The sequence below is a fragment of the Sinohyriopsis cumingii genome, chromosome 8 (genome assembly GCF_028554795.1).
Source record: "Sinohyriopsis cumingii isolate HCF-2022 chromosome 8, ASM2855479v2, whole genome shotgun sequence".
NCBI classification, from domain to species: Eukaryota; Metazoa; Mollusca; class Bivalvia; order Unionida; family Unionidae; genus Sinohyriopsis; species Sinohyriopsis cumingii.
Genome location: NC_142968.1, coordinates 45,901,371 through 45,921,960, shown reverse-complemented (window position 1 = coordinate 45,921,960; position 20,590 = coordinate 45,901,371). Strand labels below are relative to the sequence as shown.

Here is a 20,590-nt window from a genome sequence, read left to right as displayed (position 1 = left end):
AGAGGTGATAAAAGGAACACAAGTTTAGACTCATGAAAACATCACTAAATAAAACCTTTTTTCCAACTTAATAAATGCTGGACTACTAAACAATTCTCCAGTCCTGCTTTTAGTAATTTACACAATATTAAAATCAACATTCAGTAACTGAACTGGTATTATAATACAATTTTTCAGAATAAATTTCAGTGCTTCTTCTGCCTGAAGCTACAACTGTAATAAATTCACTCTGACATTAAATTTTTTCTTTTTCTGTTTTGTTTTCCAGCTTTAGTAAAGACAATTAAAGTAGCAATCAGTTTTACCTCCAATGAAACCGTAGAAAACTGCAATGAGTGTAAATGTAGGCATGTTGGGTCCAATAAGAAAAACTATGCAGGTCACAATACTTCCCATGATGGTTACTTTTCGGTAACCAAATCTTTCTGACATTGCACTGGCCACAGGTCCTGTAGAGATAAAAAAAAGAAAATGTAAAAACATTGATTATGTAATCCAAGCAAAAAAAATGAAATTGTTTATAGGGGATACTTTTTCTCACGGTTATAAATAAAACTTGGCATAAGAACCTGACTGAGTGTGAGCAGAATGGAAATGTGAAGATAAAAAAATAATTTTTTTTAAAGACAACAACCGGAAAAACAACATGATGGAGAAAAGTACATGAGAATATAGGTTTAAACTAGAAAATGTCATTGTGCAGAAAAGTACATAGGAATTTAAGAATCAACTGAAAATTGGCATCGCACAGATAAAATAACAAAGGTACCAACTAGAAATTGGCATGAAGTGGAAAGCTCATGAGAATTCAGGTGTTAACTGTAAAACGGCATCATGCAGAAAAGTACATGGGAATTTAGGTATTTTGGAAATACAATGGCACCATGGAGAAAAGTACTCAGGTTTAGCAATTTAACCACATAAACAAAGGCATCATGCATAATGTTGTTTTTCTTTAATTATTCAATAATCTAGGCATTTATTCAATTTTCCTTGCTGCTTGAAAAGCTTTATACTACATGGCATTTAGAACATCTGCACAAAATAATCTCTACATCCCTGCAGATACAGGTCAAAACATTCGAGGTACAGTCTGCTAGCCCGAGGCTATTTTTAGACTAGTCATTTTCTTAATTTCAAGTCTGAAGACATTTCCCAGTCTACTTGTCGTTCTGGTTGTATTAATTCATGGCCTAGAATATACTTGTCAAATTCTAAATTTATACGATGCTAATAGAATTAACTCAAACTGAATGCTCAGAATAAGTATGTCTATTCTGTATTAACAGAGAAGTGATCTTTTTTTCCTCAAAAGACATTCATTTTGACAGTTTTTGTGGATGTACAAAATTTTACAATAAGATGCAAAATTATGCTGGAAAATACTGACGTGTTCTTTTATCTAATGGACCAAAAAAAGGTAGCACTACAGAATCTTCTATCCTGGATCCAACTTTTATTCAACATTAGTCATTACCTTTTCAAATTTTGTTCATAATTCCGTTTTTCCTCTTATTTTCTGTTTGAATTAAAACGATTTAGATCTTTTGCTAAATTATGCACTTATGCATGCTTCTTTGCCAAGAGACTTATTCCTTTACACCATGCAAACAAACTGATAAACATGTTCGCAGGACAAAAGTACAAGCTACCTAAATTTTTAAATCGCTAAATGCAGTTTTTTTTTAAAAATGAATTGTCATGTGAACATTTTAATTGCTAACATTGTCTTCTGTTTATGCTGGCAAGACTGGAATTCAAAGCATATAGATGTACATTTTTTAATAAGAACTACAGTAACTTGTACGATATATGGTCCGACTTATAATCCAATTTAGCTTTTATTTGCTTGTCAAGGCAAAAAATGCACACAAAATAAACAATGTGCACTTCCAATTGTACTGGTTTTAAAATTCAGGTAGGCAGGTTGGTATTTATTTCTAAACATTACATATATCTAATATGATTGTTTTTGAGTTTTTTTTAAATCATGGAGAAAACGATGTGCTAGGGTCGGCAATGAGAAACAGATATATTTGACCAGGTGTAATCATATTGAAGGGGGCGAGAGATGTTGGCACTTTAAACCTATTACTGGGTATGTCATGCCAAAACAATAAGAGACAAGTGCTTTATCCCAAGATATGCAGAAGCAACTGATCTGTGCTGACTAGATCAAGTATTGAATCCACAACCCTTGGTTTATGAATCTCATTCTGAACCGAATGAGCTACAATGGCGTTCAAGTTAACCCATTACCTCATACAACCGTCTTTGGACGCCTCTACAAAAGTCGCATCGAAGTGACTTTTGACGCTTCTACAAAAGTCCCATAGAAGCGCCTTTTGACGTCTGCTGTAAACATCAGCCATTTTAATCCGGTTTTCATAGCGCCACCTTCGGGGAAAACCCCTTATTAGATACTACATTCATTTCTGTGAATGACAATTACGTCAGATCACGTGGTCACTGTTTATGTACTGGTCGATATCTGCTATTTAAAGTAACTGGGTCGTAATCTCCACTCTCCAAAATGGCGGTCGCGGATTTCATTCAGTACTTACGAAGTTTTCATGATTAGAATCACAACTATGAAAGATTCAATAACCTAGGTAAAGGCTCTGATATTGATATAGGCTGCAATTAGTTTTTATAAATTATCAAATTTAGATGACTTAGTGATGTAGACACAGATGAAAAACTTGTAAATTTCGAGTATGAGAAATGGCAGCTCTACGGTTGGTCACACGGCCTCACTGACATGACGGTGAACGAATTCTCTCCAGATTTTAAAGCACATAACAAATTCTTCCGTGATAAATAATTACACAGCTATAACAATCGGACTTTACTCTTAAATTGTTCCACATGTAATAGATGTGTACCAAAAATGTAAAATGGTTCAAATTGCTGTTAAACGTAACATACACTACATTGCTTAATAGTTCACAGGCAAGCTATGCATATGCAGTCGACTAGGTAACCTGTGTTCTATGTATAGCGAGCTGCACTTTGTCACTATGCTCTATGAGGTAAAGGGTTAAGATGCAAAATGGTACGAGTTTGAAAAGGATATTTTATAAGAAATATTTTTTAAAAGACCACAGTGTCTATACACACCTGAAACAAGACAAAATCCAGTCAAAAGTGAGATGATAATACTGCTTTGATTATTCAGTACTCCATAATGATCTTCAATGTCCCTCTGAATCACAAAGAAACCTGTGCTAAGCCCCTCAACCACCATGCAGCACACAAAGGCTCCAAGCACAATCATCCAGCCCCAACCCCCATCAGGTGCCTGCCCAGGCCGGCGGGGACGGCTCTCTTCCTCCCATTCTTCAAGCTCCTCCTTGTCATTTTCTGAATACAAGAACGATTCACGCGTCATGATGACAGCTTATCACCCTCATCATCCACCTGGAAAGAGAAAAAGAAAGAAAAAAATCAACAGTGTATTTTCTAAAACTTTAGAAACAAAGGGTGAAATGACTCTATTTGTAACAAGAGGTATATTAGCAGTGGTTGTGATGAAAGAAGAAATGGATAAAATGGTGTTCATAATAATGAAGAATTATATGTTTAAAGTAGAGAAATGTTTAACCTCCCAATCAATTATTGAAAGTGATATTTCTCCATATTAGAATCTCAACTTCTTTTCACAACTGTAATACATGTAATATTTACAACTAAACTAGCAGTTACCATAACACCAGGTGCATTTATAACAGTTGCTGCATATCAGCATAACAGCTTCATTTCAGTTTCTTATCGTAACTTATTTTCAATGCATTCACTTTCTGCAATACCTTTCATCAATAAGACCCAGTGCTCTCTGGCAAGGTTCCTTCTTATTGTCTGTACATAACAAAACAATAATACATTGTACTTTGTACATTATTTTAAACAAAAAGTTTACATTAAATACCTATGGAACAGGTTGCCAATTATGTAGGAACAAAGCTTCCTGATCTAGCAATTTTATTATCACTGTCGTTTTGATATAGATCTCTGGGCTATATGAAAAGCTTGCAGGAATTGCCTTGAGTGAACAAATCTTCATATCTCCCCATAACAAGGACAATACATGTTCCAATTTTTAATCATCACCATCATCATAGCTTCGTAAAATAGTGGTCCGGGGTGGTTGAGTGCTCGCCTTTACCTATCACTGCCATCTCACCTTAGCGTTGGTTTTAGCTTCGGGCTCAGCCAATGTGGGTATGTTAGAAAGTATGCCAGTAACTTCCGTTAGGTTGGTGGTTCTTACCAGGGTTTTCCCGGGCTCTTCCTCCATCAGTTATCCTGGTAGCCATGTATAAGCCTATCGAGCACTGAAAAAATGGCGCTAATCGAACAACATATATTTTAATAGTGCAGTAGGCCTATCAGCAGCACAACCGCAAAACAAACAAATGTTAGTGTTCTTTTGCTGGCAGGTGTCGTCTACATTAAACGTTTAAAAAGAGAATCGACCCACTTGGGGAACAACACAACCAAGAGTCCTAGACCTTTCAAAAAATCACAACATCTACTCGTGGCTTGTTATATTATATACATAGCCTACACGAAGCAACCTCTCCTGTTACCTTCGGTCGGCTATTTTTAAACTGTAATCCTGTAGTACCGTATCCATTATATCTCGAATAACGCCTTCAAACAATTGTTTGCATGTGGAACGCACAAATCAACTGTCAAGCCAACATAAAAATTTATCCACGGTTTGATATATCAAAATTCACACCAAGGCCAACGGTACAAATCAGTCATTCGTATCATGCGATAGAAGCATGATCACGGTCAAGGTGGTTCTTGTAACAGTCACCCGTATTCTTGCGAACTAGGCAACTTTTATTACAAGTTACTGAACCCATTCTGTGACGTAAATTGTCGTCAGATTTACCACCAGGAAATAAAATTAAAGACGACCTTAAGAGAAAGACAGAACAGAATGATGAACAGATTAAATGACCTCAATTTTATCACATGGAAAGAAACTACACCACACAAAATGCATACTTTTTTTTAATCTTTCTCAATCAGACCTGAAGGGTGGGTGGTGAAATGTGGCCCGCGCATGAACCTCTAAGGAGCCTCTGTTTTTACAACTTATTTTAGATCTCATAAATATTCAGCATCTAAGCGTCTGAAACTCCAGATGTGTCACTCACCTCTCTCAGCCTCTGAAGGAGTCTGCTTTTAAACAACGAATCCGAAATCACTTTTCTTGCTTTCTTACAACTTGTTAATTTGGGTATATACTGAACCCAAATTTTGTTCGTTAAAACTGCTATAAAGTTAAATTTAACGTAACGCGCTTTAAGAGTTGGATGAATGTGCATATGTGAGGGCTCGAATGCCGTTTTAAAACATATATTAACTGCAAATATCCTTAGTGAAGTTTATTAATAATAAAAATGCACAACTCAATCTGAGATTTTTACTCGGTGAGGAGAAAGTAGGACCTGGAAGACGAAGTTAATATTGTTTTTTGTTTTTGTGTTAACTGTCAAAGAGTCTATTGCTAGCGACTTTTTTTTTTTTTTAAATGCGTCTTTGGGTTTTGTGGGTGGATAGTTGGCATAATTAACTAGACACGCGGCGGGGAAAGAGACAGTCTTACAATATAAGAGACAGCACAGGTTCTTTTTGTTTTAGTGCTCAAAACAAAATATCAGCGTTGATGCCTTATAGGGAGAGGGGAAGATCTTGCTTTTAGGTCAAACATAGGGAAAGGTCTTTTCATGCTAGTTCTTTTAATTACTCAGTTTAACTTGTGCATTATTTAATCTGGATAGTCTGCATGTTGTCCATGAATCCTAACTCACCTCCCGACTTCGAAAGTATTTACCGGCCACGGTTATAATCTAAGGAGTATTTGATTCCTTCAAACCTTTACAAATTTCAAACGAAATCTTCTGTAATTTGTCAAGATGAAAAAGATGGACCTCTGCCTTACAACCATGGGTCAAAGGATGTACATGATGAGGCTGCTCCATGAACAGTATGCATTTAATATTTCACTAGCAGATGAGAACTATTTTTTCCAAATAAATAAAAAGTCTGCGCTGATGGAACTAAATTTGCTTTTAAATTTGTAAAGTATGACGGGATTAAATTAAAAAAATGCTCGACTAAACTGCAACTGTGCCGTGTAAATACCTTCAAAGACAGGTGGTAAGAATCAGGTACGGCGGGGGGGGGGGGGGGAAGGGTGTTGCATGTGCTGTATAATTGCTGTAGCCTATATACGAAAATTAACAAGCCCGTCAAGCCCCCCCCCCCCCCCCCCGGGAAAAAAGTTGAAATGACGTCCCTGGTAAGAACCGTGAACAATTGTGGCATGTGCATATCCATCAATCTACATATTCCATGCCAACAGCAAAAACAAATAAGTGTTTCCTATTGCGCTGGTTTTAAAAATAGGGTAGATAGGAAGATTCTTTTTTTAACCTGCTAAGGTTGGCATTAACGACCGTCTCAACAATAGGTCAGGTTAAAACGTACGACTTACCTTCAGGCTTATACTGCATTTGTGATATACATCTACATCATTACTAAATCCACTTAGACCGCGTTTTCGTTGAATATGAATTACAATCCCCGGCACTTAAAAAAAAAAAAAGACTATCTCATATTTACTCCTTTCGAGTCATTGATAGAGACATTTTAGTAACAACACATCCTAACAGCAGTTCTGACAAGCGCAAGCCAGGAAGAGGTTGTTTACAGCGGACATCTTGGCTCCGAATTCTACAGAAAACCTGTTATTCGCTCTATGTAATCTGATGTATATATATACAAGGTACATGTAAGTATTTATAGGCTGACCTCAATTTTACCGCTGACTGCAGGCCCAGTCAATATGCTTGTGGAAAAATACTTCTAAGTTTGGACTGTATTGTAAATTCGAATAAGTAAAAAAAAAACCCACAAAAAAAACGAGACGAATCGTACTGATTTACATTTATTTTTGTAAACTGTATCCACTCTTTTTATAAGTACACCCAGGGACATGGTGGGGGAGGGGCAAAGAAAATGCCCCCCCCCCTTGCGAAAATTAACAAGCCCGACAAGTTTTGCCCCACCCTCTCCCCCAAGTTTTGCGCCCTCCCTTTCCCCGAAAAAAGTTGAAATGACGTTACTGAGTACACCCACAAATATACTTTCTCCTCTCCTTTCATATGTATACGAACAAAATCTTTGGCAATTAACGAATTGAAATTAGGAGATTGATCACACCGAGGATGAGGGATCCAATAGCCAAGTCGGCAGAGCGTTGGACTCTTAATCTAAAAGTCTCGAGTTCTATACCCGCTGACGCTAGCCCAGGTCGGCTGCCATGGTATGTCAGATTTTAAGACACCTCGCTTTCATTTCCTCGGCAAGATATTATCGCCTGTAATACACTAAAAGTTCCGTTAATTTCAACCATCAACGAAAATGAGGAAACGCGAGCCTTTAAGGGTTACAAGTTTGAAATAAGAAATAAAGCAAAACATGTGCATTAAAGTAAGAAAAACAAGATATGCAATATGTGCGTGCGTGTGTTCTGTGAGTTGGATTTATGATTATCCTGATACCAATCCGGCCAGTCATAACACTAACCTCTTAATGATGAGCACCTAGCGAGGTAGATCAGTTATTGCCATTTTTATGTCTTTGGTATGACTCAGCCGGGGTTCGAACCCGCGACCCCCCGCATCTGAGGCGGACGCTCTAACCACTTAGACCACCGGAGCGGTCGCAATAGTTGTATATTGTACACTGCTGGCAATATAATAACTGTATACTGTGCAATACTGATAATGCAATGGTTATAGATTGTACACTGCTGACAAAATAATAGTTGATGTTGTACACTGCTGACAATACATGGCTGGAAATTCTCGCAACACTGATGTAATCTATCCTGTATGCCTTGTACGAAATCGAAAAAAGACGCAGTCAGTGCGGGGTACTCAACCACAGCTGTGCATTAACCTTCTGCCCAGAAAATGCGAAAAAGAAAAAAAAAAAAAAATGCCACATTTGACTAAATACGTATGATAAACGATCGGTTTGGTGCTCTATCCAATACTTAGGTCCTTCAGCAGTGCTGTCCAACCCGCGGCCCGCGGGCTGATTTTGAATGGCCCGCCAGAGCTCGAGCAGCTATATAGTCGTTGCTTTTCAGTTTTCTGCTGCGGCAAGAAAAACATATTTCAATGGCCCAGTGGTGTCAAATAGGTTGGACAGCACGGTCCTACAGTATGATCCGTATAATCACACCATAGCTCAACAAAGTGATGAATATGGAGAAGAAAAAAACTTTCATTGGACACAAATTAACTAATTATATGTAGTTATAACAATATCTGTCTAAATCATGTATCTATTTAATAATTTTTAAACAGTTGATACAAATCTGAAGCTTGCTAAACTACAACACATATCTGTCGGTATTGATTTTATTAATCATGCAAACCTGGACCAATCATTGTTAGCAACTATACTTATAAACAAATTAAATAAAATACAAAACAAAACAAAATTAAAATAAAAAAAAATATTTCCATAACCATTTCATTAACCTTTGTGTGTTTATTTGTTCGCTTGGTTTTCATTGTTCATCCAAAAATCTTTCCAACCGAAAAATATTTTTAAAATCTCAAAAGCTATGATGATCATTTTATTAACGTTATTATATCTGAAATCAGTAAGAAATAAAGTCAACCGTATTTAGGTCGTCTAATGACTAACTGCGCCTGCATTTCCTGCGTTATCGACCTATCATTTATATTTCTGTACGAAACTTGAACGTTTTAGCGGCAAAAACCGCAACTTTGTTGTCTGTCTGAATGGTAACATAAATGATGCCTAATTTGTTCCTACTGAGAGAGAAAAAAAGTGTATACGCATGTTTCCAAAAATTAGGAAAGCTTGACGCAGCATTTATCGTACAACGTTAACAATCCAGAACTTTTGGGGAAATATGGTAACGAATATATAAGCACGACCGCTTAAACCAAGGACATTAGTAATAAGTCGGTCGCTTGAACGATAACCGTTACTAAGTAATGCAACATTTGTGACCGTTTTATACAAAACTTGTAACTGAAGGCTGTAACGAACTAAAACGAATCGTTTGTGGCAATAGCTAGACCGTACTGAAATATACAAATCATAAACGTTTGATTTAATTAAGTTTGAAAAGGGAAAGTGGTTGCGGATTTTGCCAAGATGACTACTGATAATACGATGTTCCAATTAATTATTCGATTTTGCAGCAGCATTGATCACTTTCTGCGAAATGGCCTGTTTATTATGATTAGGATTTATAAACTTTATATAAAAATTAGTTCCAGTTTTATCAAGAAAATGATTATCCATTTGTTTATGTGTGCGTGCGTATGTATGCGTGCATACATATATACATACGTTTTCTCATCTCTGCAATATGATTTACTAGTCAGAATCAGTGTGACTTGGAAGATGTGACCCATGTTCTGCATTGCTTTTTCAAGCATCCCATTAAAATGTAGCCAAAGATAGAGATGAGCAAAGTTGTGAACGTGACTGAGGTTGCGCAACAATCAATCAATTAATCCATAATTTTATCAATTATTCATTTTCTTTCAAACTGATATTTAAATGTATTCAAAATGAGTTTTAACAACGTGGGGCAATGCAGTGTGCCATTTAGTACATGTATTTCATGCGTAAAAGATGATTTCTAAATAAAGCCTGAACAAGATGTTAAGACAAAAAATCTCTAATTACAATAGCGACTGCAGGTCTTGCGTTAGTTATTATAATTCAATTTATTCGGAAGGTGTCAATACATTTCAATCAAACTTCTGTATGCGCCCACATGCATAAAAGTTATAACGACCAGAAAAGAAAACTCAAGATAAACATGGTTCTTTCCTTGTTTTCTATGTATTAATATCGAGATATACAGTATTACATATTTAACGACCGGTACTTGAATTTTGCAAAAAGCGTTAGACAACAAGAGTCCCAAGAACGGACTAGCGCCCTACTGCGCGAAACGAAGTTTTCCAGGCACTAAAGATAAGAACATTTCTTCTTGATATTCTTCAAATCCATATTGAACGTACGATTAGTACCATTTTCATTTATGACCAACTAGATATCATAGTAGGCATTTCTCAGACGGACGTCAGGTCAGCGCCTATTTAATAAAAAAGAAAAACAAGACATTATAAGAAGTCTTGAGGTGTTAAATCCATTTTGATATGACTTTTCATTCTGAAGGTGTAGCAATAACAACATTTTTTCAAAATGGCTGATATGGTGGCCATACTGAATATCAGACTGGTACCAATTCCATTTAGGACCAACTATATATTATAATAAGTCTTCTGGTGCAAGCATAATGTCGACATGACCATTCAATGAAAATATTTTCAAGCTGGCCATTACGGCGGTCATAATGTGGATGGAATGGCCTTTTTTTTTTTTTTCATTTACAAGTAACAAGACAACATAAGATGCCATTTAGTGATGGGCCAAACTGACGATATGGCCATTCATTTAACGTATTGGTAACAAGATTTTCAAAATGGCCATATTGACGGGCATATTGGATGACTGGCATCATTTTTATTTGAAATCAACTAGAAATCATAAAGACGTTTTAGTGAAAAATCCCATATTGATATGATCTTCCATTCTGAACGATTTCCGATAATAAGATTCTCAGGACGGCCGCTGTGGCACTCATATCTGACACACGAGAGATTATTTGCATTTTGGACCAACTAGACATCGCAAGAAGACTTATTATGATCCCGCCCTACCCATCCCATCCGGTTCAATTTCATATATGTTTCCAAAAAGACTAGCGATAACAACATATTCAAGATGGCTGCTGTGGCTGCCGTATCGGACATCAGATAGCCACCATTTTAATTTTGGACCATCTAGACACCATAAGAAATTTTAAATGAAATCTTCGTGTTGATACGACCATCACATCTGAAGACGTAGCGACAACTAAATTTTAGAGCCGTGGCGGCCATATTGGCAGTCTGAGAGGAACCAGTTTTCATTTGCGACCAAATAGACCATGGAATGAATGTGTGCAAAGTTTCATGGCAATCATCCTTGTAGTTTACGAGAAGTAGCAATAAGAAAATTGTGCTAACGGACGGACGGACGCACGACAGACATCCCCTTAAGCTCTTCTGGTCTATGACCAGCTGAGCTGAAAACTAGACTGGTTCATACGCGGCATCAGTAGCTTCAAGCAAACCCATCACTAACTTACGGCGTGTGTTGGATGTATAGCAACGTGAAGGAAAGCTAAATAAATCAGTTAACCGAATTTTTGTGTTGACAGCTATGATAAATGATAGTCACTAGTGCCACGTGAAATTTTCAACACAAAAAATGGGGGGAGGGTAAGTAAACATGAGAGAAAACGGAGGAAATTCATATAATGATTTTCCTTACCGATTACTTTAATGTAGGCCTCAGTTAAAACAGACCATTTCTCTCTCTCTCTCTCTCTCTCTCTCTCTCTCTCTCTCTCTCTCTCCCCCGATCACATAAGACACACATGTTTTAATTTAAACAAAAAAAAAAAAACATATACAAAGGGCATAAATTTTTTCAAGCTCATGTTTCAGCAGGTTTAAGATGCAGCTTTCTCCATGGAAGGTCGGATAGGAAATCCCACCGGTGATAACGTATTCATAATTACTTTTTTAGACTCGATTAATTATCACATGGTTAAACCAAAAGAACGTGTGCGTTAACCCCCTCATTACAAGAAAGATTTATAATTCATTGACCGAATTGAGGTGGTACGAAGTGGCTCATAGTTTCCTTTAACTTTCTCTACCCAGCTATATCTGTGGCCGAAATTGAAAAGTAATTCGTCGCAACCGCGCGGTAGTAGCATAGGGCAGTCTCTTGTCTTGAGGGTTTTCATACATACACATACACGACCTTGTATTGAACCCTACCTACATGAAATCGATAAGCAGACTATTCATCTTCTTAGATACAACAATTAGAAAATAATTTGCAACTTTAATAAGGCCATACATAACCCATTATCAAGTTATTACGAACAGATTTTTCTCTGCAAACCAACTTTGCTTAGTTAGATCATCAGTATGCGTAGCGTGTATTACAGGACTATGACGTTAAGAAACATATACGCCGCAAGATCTTGGATAACACGAACACGCAACGTGGGAAATAGCAGGTAGGTAAGCATGTATGTATGTATGTGTGTATGTATGTATGTATGTATGTATGTATGTATGTATGTATGTATGTATGTATGTATGTATGCATGTATGTGCATGCGTGCGTGCGTGTATGTATGTATGTATGCATGTATCGACGGATGAACAAGAGGTGGAATTGGACAAAAGACAGAGGTAATGCTATATGCCTCTTTCGCATCCGCCATGGATTAAAAAGAGATCCAAATATAACAGAAGCACTCGCCTCACCCCACCCCCAACCCCACAAGTTCTGGTGACATGTGAAGAGCTTGACGTCAATCAGAACGTCCTCGATTATTTCTTTGAGACGAATATGCTTCTGATGTGTGTCGGCTCAATAATTTACAGAAAAATAATACACTTTGTTCGCCGGAAATGTCTCAGCAAAATTGAAACGGCATCCTATTCGAACGATCTAGGCTCAGTGGTATAGCAACCATCCAAGCAACCCACCCCCACCCCCACAAGCAACAGGGGAAAACATTTGCGGCTCAGAATTAAATACGCGGGGTGGGGGAGCACGCGCCACTTGCTACGCCATTTCGACGATTGGATTGCGTTAACTGTGATTACGAATGATAATTTTTTCGATGCATTCGCAACTTCTTGCTCAATATTTTTTTATTTTTTTATTTTTGCAATTAGTCCAGCTGTTCCGAATACTGCTATCAGCATACATTTTAGATACGAGCGGCAGGACAGACCAAGGAAGTATTAATTATGGACTATTAGAATCTATATCGTCAATTAAGATCAACATTATACGAAATATTTAAGTATCTAGGTCAATCTCGCAGATGATAAACGGATATTTCAATTAAAATTGAGCAGGTAACATTATTTACGATTTTCCCGAAGAATAATAATCAAGTACTGTATACTAGAGAGAAATGGTAGAAAAAGAAAAATCCGACAACAGATTAGCAAAGACGGTATACACTAACTAATCCCGACTACTTATTAGCTCCCAACATTGTTGGCCGACCATCTGCTACTGACGTTCGCCAATTGAAACAACCAGTAATATTGAAAAATAATAAAAAGTATCGAAACAAGCTGTTGCTCCACCATTAATTTTAAACCAAAGTAAAATATAAAAAAGAACCTGATACTTTAAGTAAACTTGTCAAGATGAGCATATGAGAGAGAGAGAGAGAGAGAGAGAGAGTACCATCCCCACCCATCTTACAGAATATCAACACCAACACGTATTATCTTTCGGCAAATTAAACTAGAACCATCAACATGTCAGGACTATTGTCATTCGGTTTCCTTACCAATTACCCACCGCCACCTCCACACCCTCGTCCTCAGGCTGCATTCGGGATTTTAAACTATCCGTTTTAGTTCTCGTCTCCCTCAAACATCATACCAAATACGACAATCTGATTAATATCAAATCTACACCATACTTCATTTAGGACAGTGGAGATCTGATTTTAAACAGACTGCTAAATACGATTACCCACAATTTAATTCGCTCAATCGGTATTAATGGAGTTCCGATTACAAGGAGAACAGTCATATATAAACAGACGCAAGGATATGCAAATGAACCAGCTAACTGACCAGGCCCCCGGCCCTAGGATGAGCGGGGCCCCAAGCAAAACATTGCATTGTGGAGTTGGTTTTCTCAAACCGCTGGGCCGAAGGCGGTTGCCTCGTTCGCCTCGCCCTAGGACCGTGTTTGTAACGGACGAACCAATTAATGACAATCAGTTTCATTTAAATGACCTTTATAAGAATTCCATGACCCTTCCTCTTGCTTAACGTTATCATACGTAAAAATAAATTGCATCTAACATTTGGTAAGATTTAATCGCTCGAATTTTATAAACTGTAGTGTGAGGCATTTTTCTTCTTTTTCTTCTTCTGTGATTTCAGTTGAGAAGCTGTAGTGAGGTCAGTGGACTTGTTAACGGAATGTGATTTATATAACAAACATTGATCCCCTATATTAGGAATGTTAAATGTTTGTTTTTTGTAGGACTAGTGTGGGGTGGGGTAAATGTTTATCTTTTACAATTTTCAACTCAACTTTTTAATCGGCAGTTGTTTGTTTTTTTTTTTTGTTTTTTTTTTCTTTCTAGTTCTAGTGTGCTTAATGCCATTTTTTTCTCTTTCTTTTCTTCAACCAATATTCTAATACAGCGGATGCTCTAACGGGTGGAAGAAGCACAAGAGAAAGCTACTGAAATAACCAACGACCTTACGGGAAGCTACGGCCGTACTGGCTAGCTTTCTCAATTTTATAACGTATAATGTCGACGCTCTGCAAAGCTAGATACATACAAACAACCGTTCTTCTTTTGTGCCATTAAAAAAAAAATCGTATACGAGATAGAAAAATCGCGTACACACACGCACATCTAGATCTCTATAAGCAAATTCGTAAGCGCCTCAAATAACTGCCGAAGCATACTGACCTGTACTTTCTACTATAAGAAATGTACAGTGACCATATAAAGAAAAGTAGCTATATCTTGATTATAAAGTTGAAAAAATATAGTATTATATTATTATTATATCATGCAATTCAATCCATACAAACCGTATTTAAACTCTCAAATCCATGGGTACAAGTGAAAAAGAAAGTATTTTGTTCCGTTGTGAAATTGCTGTAATTGGTACTTCATGTCTTGCGTCACTTCCCGTCTCAATTTCTACAGCGTTATATTACATATGATATATTCGTCTATCCGTCAGACCGTTTATCTATTCTCATCTCTTCAGTTTGCAAATATCTGATGCAAGCATTATTCTCACTTTCGCCGGAATTTTCATTCATAAGAACGCAATTATATTTTCAGAAACCTAAAGCTCCATTTGATTTACAAAACGAAGATAGAAAAATAACAAAAAAGGCCGGAGTGGGACCAGTAGTTTTATTACATTAGGATTAGGTGTAAATCATCATTTCTAAAATGCAATACGAACTATATCAGTTATAAATACTGGTCTTATTTCGGCTTATTTAAGACTTCAGAAAGATAACACCGCATTCTGAAATTATACTGAAATTTTTACACTTTCTTTGCATGGAATTTGTATGTGTAATTTCATTATGTCCATTCTTATTTAGTATAAATATCAGAATTTCGTGCCATGTACAGACAAATGCCACTTTAGAAAACACTGCAATTTATTACGTTGAAGAAAAACTTAAATATTTAGGATGATGTCTTTGTTAGCATCAGTTTTATATTTTTACATCACGTCCTTCTAATTTATATGAAATGTTTAATAATTTATTATAATACACCATGTGTTGAGTTCTTATCCGACTGTAATTCATCTTGTTGTAGTCGTTTTGTGGAATGTACGGGTTTTAGAAAATGGCTTGTATTTATTCCCGATAAATAATATGCTACTCATTTTTCCTTCCATTCTCTAAAATGTTTTAACTTTAAAACAAGTATCACTTCGGAGCAATAATATGACATATATGTTTTTAATATTTCTCGCAAATTTTACCCAAGCTCTTGATAGACCCACCTCAATAAGAATTTATATTTTTTTTAAATAAATATTTTACAAAATAAAAGAATGAAAATTCTTGGGCGCTTATTTTCTGAAAATATTTCATCTTAAGAGGAACATTCAAACTTTTTTCTTAAAGTTATTAATTTTTTTTTCTTCCTTTTACTTTATTCCACGAATAGTCCACAGTCATCAAATAACTTTCTTTCATTTTTCTAGCAGAAACGTATTTTTATATTCTTTTACATATTTAATATTTTGAACTTGTTTCACTCTTTGCTAAAAACAAAACCAGAATAACATTTCACAATTGCCTCCTTTAGGCTTCTCCCCCCAGTTTTAGTCATGAATTATTAATATGGAGGGAACCCTGGGTAAAATGAGATCAGCCGGTCCTCGGCTGAATAAAGATTGGATAAAGACATCTAAATAAAGCAAGAAAACCTCCAAATATTAATCTCATTCCAAATATTCAATGTTCATGACCCGACAATATAACAAAAAATTTTAACCCTGTCGCTGTCAAACAAAACAAATACTCTAATTTACAGTGGCCTAGATAAGGTATAAAATTCGCCGTCAGCCGGAGACATCAGCTGACGAGCCAAGACGATCATACTCTTGAAAATTTCGTACTAAAACGAGTGGTCCATCAATTTTAAAGATTGAAGTAGTGAAAACGAATACATACCCTCCACTAATGTTGCTTTAAATCCGTCTGAGTTTACACTAGTAGTGAAATTTGGGTATAATTTCCAGCCGATGTGAATCCCTCATTGTTCGCGACTCGGGCTAAAAGCCGCAACAAACAGCTGATTGCGGGGATGACCTATGCGCTCGACTTAGGGGAGTGAACTTATCCTGGGTTTTGATTGGCTCAGCGCGGCATGACATCATTTGTATTTCATATATTAGCCTAGTTGTTGGCAGGTAGGGTACATGGCTTCGTTAATAAAACAAAGAACTTTTCCGAATAAAGCAAAATTCTGCAAGCAGGAGTATTTAATGACCTTGATGTCTGCTCAGAATAATTTGCCAGTCATACTTGGAATAAATGCGATGATGTTGTTGGCTTAGTATTTTTATATTTTTAATAGAAAATGAAAAATTTACAATTGCAGGGTTAGGGTCAGTTATCTCAAGGTTAGGGAATAAATAGATCAAGTGTACAATAGCGGTGTTACGAATAAATTGTTCCTTTCTTATTTCTTCCCTTTATGATTCGTACCTGGTATGATGTTGATGCTGCAAGAATAACATGTGTTAGCCCTAAATTAAGACTAGTACATATAATTTAAGGTAGTTTACACACCTGTTCAGGATATAATATTTGGACATGTATCCAAATGTTGCACCGGTCTATGTATAGTAAAGAGGAAGTACGTCATAGGAGGCAAGAAATATTCAAAACATTATGTGGAGTTTTATATAAATTTTCAGCACATTATAGACTATTCATGTCGGCCAGTAATCTGATTTTAATAAGATTGTGTCGGACAGTATATATCATTGAAGAAGACCCTGAGAAGAACCGCGGAAAGCCATTGGCAAGCGTTTTCACAACCCGCACGTTAGCAGTGCCGAGACTCTAACTCGCCGAAGGAGATGTGATTGATTAGTAAAGGTGAGACGCTGAGACTGTTCGGTCACCCCTGCCCCTCAAAAGACATTAATAATAATAATAATAATAATAGAGCGTCACACAGGTACAATAACTTAAACAGACTTGGTCCGTTTTGGAATGAGTGCATGTGTGTGTGTGTGTGTGTGTGTGTGTGTGTGTGATTAGGATTTTTAACATAGCGTTAACAATGTTTCAGTCACTGCTAATATGTCTGCAGTGTGGCAGTTTATAGTGACGTCTAGCACTGGAGCGTCATGCCGCAGACATGTGGCATGATGTCTCATCCAGTCACATGATTATCCTGACACCAGGCCTACCAGTCCTAACACTAACCTCTTAATGATGAGCGGCTAGCGAGGTAGCTGTTAGTACCATTTTTGTAAGTCTTTTTTTATGACTCGGCCTGGGTTCGAACCCACGACCTCCCGCTTCCGAGGCGGGCGCTTTAACCACTAGGCAACCGGAGCGGTCAGGGTTTTGGAATGTAAACTGGTAAACTGCGTATTCGGTGTGCATAGTCCAGGCCATTGATAAGACAAGTCCAGTTCATAATCTAGACGTGGTCCGTAATTGGGGGTAAGTGGTATGGTCTCTTTATAATAATATTTTCTGTTTATGAGCCTGAAATTATCCTTCCTTGTCTGGCAAAAGAATGAGTGAATAACCATTTTTACTACTACTTATAATAATAATAATAATAATAATAATAGTTATAACAATAATAAAAACAGCAACAATAAGAACCATACTATTAATAATAATATGCATGATTAATATGATGATGATGATGATGATTATTATTATTATTATTATTATTATTAAAAAGATGGCTGTGGTGCAATTTGCATTTTTTAAAAATGCATTTAGTATGAGGCTTTGTTTTTGTTTTATCGGCCCTGTAAACAGTATAGGCTATATTATGCAGATATGCCGAGGAATGGGAGCTCAGTGCATTTCCCAGTGGCATGGGGATGTATCGAAACTGCGTCCTATTCATTAGAAGTCGAAGGCTCCATCAACTGAGCTACAGTGGCTCCTTTAGTACCATGATCAGAACACAGAATACAAATTATACCTTTTTTAACACATGTTTTGTGTATTTAGACCTATTTCCGTTTTGTGATGTCTCTTTTACCTTAGGTAAGGGGTCATTTGGGATAGAATTATGTTATGCATAATGGGGTGTCCATTTATATTTATCACAAACAAATTACTTCAGGAAAAAATGCAAGAATCTTTCAATCTCAATCAATCTGATTAAACCAAGGACAGTGAAGATCTGATTTTAATCAGATTGGGTCTCAATTTACGCTAGATTTAAACTTTTATATTGCATACCTAAACTCTGCATTATTTACACATTTAACCGCCAGAGTTCTTGTTGATGCACACTGTTTGTACTGTAATCTGTTTGATCTTTTCAATGTGTAGAGAGTAGCCTTACGAGTGATGATGAGTCGGTATATATATTGATCACTAGTAACACTTGTTTATTTCCTATTACTGTATAGTCATTCAAGCTAGCATCTGCATAGTTGTACATTATTTACATTTATGTGATTTATCTGTTCTTATGTCTTTTTTAATCTACATATCTGTAGATCTGATTATGGAGTAAATAATGAATGAATAGTAAGGGTGTAATTAGTGTAGTGAATAGTAAGGGCGTAATTAGTGTAATGAATAGTAAAGTTGTAATTAGTGTAATGAATAGTAAGGGTGTAATTAGTGTAATGAATAGTAAGGGAGTAATTAATTACAACAGTATCGTTTCGAGCTAAACACGTTCTTTTTCAGGAGACAAAATCATAATCAGCAAAAAGGAAAAAACGGGGAAGGGTTAGGCCAACATTTCAAAGTGTTCCGATTCATTTAATACCTTTATTTCAGTTTTGAGGATAAATAATGAATTAAAATTCCACCGACTTTACAGTTGTACCTGCTTGGGTTTTTTGTTGGGTTTTTTCTTCGTTGTTTTGTTGTTTGTTTGTTTATTTTTGGTGATGGTTTTCAATAGAATCAGCAAAGGCCAAAGAAACAACAAAAAAGCAGTGATGATGATAACGACATGAAGAACAAGACGATCACAAAAATAACGATCACAGTAAACTTGAACTTAGTCGGGGATACAGGTGAGGGTGATTAGGTGTGCTTAGTCAGGGACGCAAGTGAGGGTAGTCAGGTTTGTTTGAATTTCATTTCTCTTTAAAAAAAATAATACGAAAACATACAATTCAATTTCGGACTACAAGGTAGATATGATGTTGTTTATTTCCTTCTTTTCTAATGTTACGTTCCAGCGTAATCTTGAAATTCGATGCAATTTTCCCCAAGATTTACGTACATAATTGCAAATTCGTAATTGCCAGATCATTGCATAACAGAGAATAAATACCCTCTTTTCAGTGTGAACGTTTTGTTGCGTAGCATGAAATCGTTCTTTTGGTAACCGTATTGTATTATCCTGCTCCACCAGGATACCAGGAGGGGGCATGTGGCTGTACTGCTGTCCGTCCATGGAACGTTACGTACGTTCCCAATCAGTTTTAGTGCGATGCCATATGCGCTATTAAGACGAGCTATCATATTGTACACACTATATTATGATCATTATAAGTAGATTTGAGACCACAGCAGCAAGGCTTATTGTTTTTTTTTTCGTAAATTTTGAACTTTTTGAAGTTAACTTTATTGACTGGAAACCATGCTAACACGATAAAGCAAAATCCACTGGACGTGAAAAAAATTAAAGTTTGCAGAATTTTTTCTTTCTTTTTTTATAAACACTTTTTGTTACTTATTTTGTATTTTTTTAAAAAAAAAAAAGAAGACTGATATGTGTTATAAAGTACAGGCAACATAAGATAACCACAAGGCCGGTTTGACCGCTAGGAGAACCAAGCGTACAATGTAAGTGTATTAATTAATATAAATATGTAGATTATATAATGAAATTAATAAATTACCAAGCCCAGATTGTATTAATACTAATGAACAGTTTATAAAAAACGATGCCCGGAGAGGGGGACGGGGCAGAAGGTGGAAGGTTCGCCTAGGGTGCCAGATACCCATGCACCGGCATTGGGTAACCATATTTTAATTGGTAGATTGGATAACCATATTCTGATTGGTAGATAGGATAACCATATTCTAATTGGTAGGTACGTTGTAGGTATATACAGAATATATAGATCGATTTTCATAGCCAATGTTTCATGGGGGGAGGGGGCGAGGGTTATTT

The 20,590-nt window shown here is 36.5% G+C and overlaps 1 protein-coding gene and 1 long non-coding RNA gene across 15 annotated transcripts in view; one reads left to right on the top strand and one right to left on the bottom strand.

Moving 5' to 3' along the window:
* The window catches only part of LOC149793422 (uncharacterized), a 28,046-nt gene extending 11,479 nt beyond the window's left edge, over positions 1-16,567 (bottom strand). Inside the window, exons 1-4 of one of the 5 annotated variants that reach the window (XM_089967403.1) lie at positions 16,417-16,561; positions 10,113-10,177; positions 3,121-3,420; positions 306-449 (exon numbers count right to left, since the gene is read on the bottom strand). In XM_089967403.1, coding sequence (XP_089823529.1) covers positions 306-449; positions 3,121-3,391 — 415 coding nt within the window. In that variant the 5' untranslated portion in view covers positions 3,392-3,420; positions 10,113-10,177; positions 16,417-16,561. Of the gene's footprint in view, positions 1-305; positions 450-3,120; positions 3,421-4,270; positions 4,462-4,589; positions 4,738-6,514; positions 6,653-10,112; positions 10,178-16,416 lie in introns of those variants that run through there. The other 4 variants (XM_089967402.1, XM_089967404.1, XM_089967406.1 and 1 more) reach the window with 4 other exon arrangements.
* Positions 6,712-20,590, top strand: part of LOC149793421 (uncharacterized) — a 32,299-nt gene continuing 18,420 nt past the window's right edge. For 2 of the 10 annotated variants that reach the window (XR_016422776.1, XR_016422782.1), the window contains exon 1: positions 10,185-12,220. This is a non-coding gene — a long non-coding RNA (uncharacterized LOC149793421). The other 8 variants (XR_016422786.1, XR_016422781.1, XR_016422779.1 and 5 more) reach the window with 7 other exon arrangements.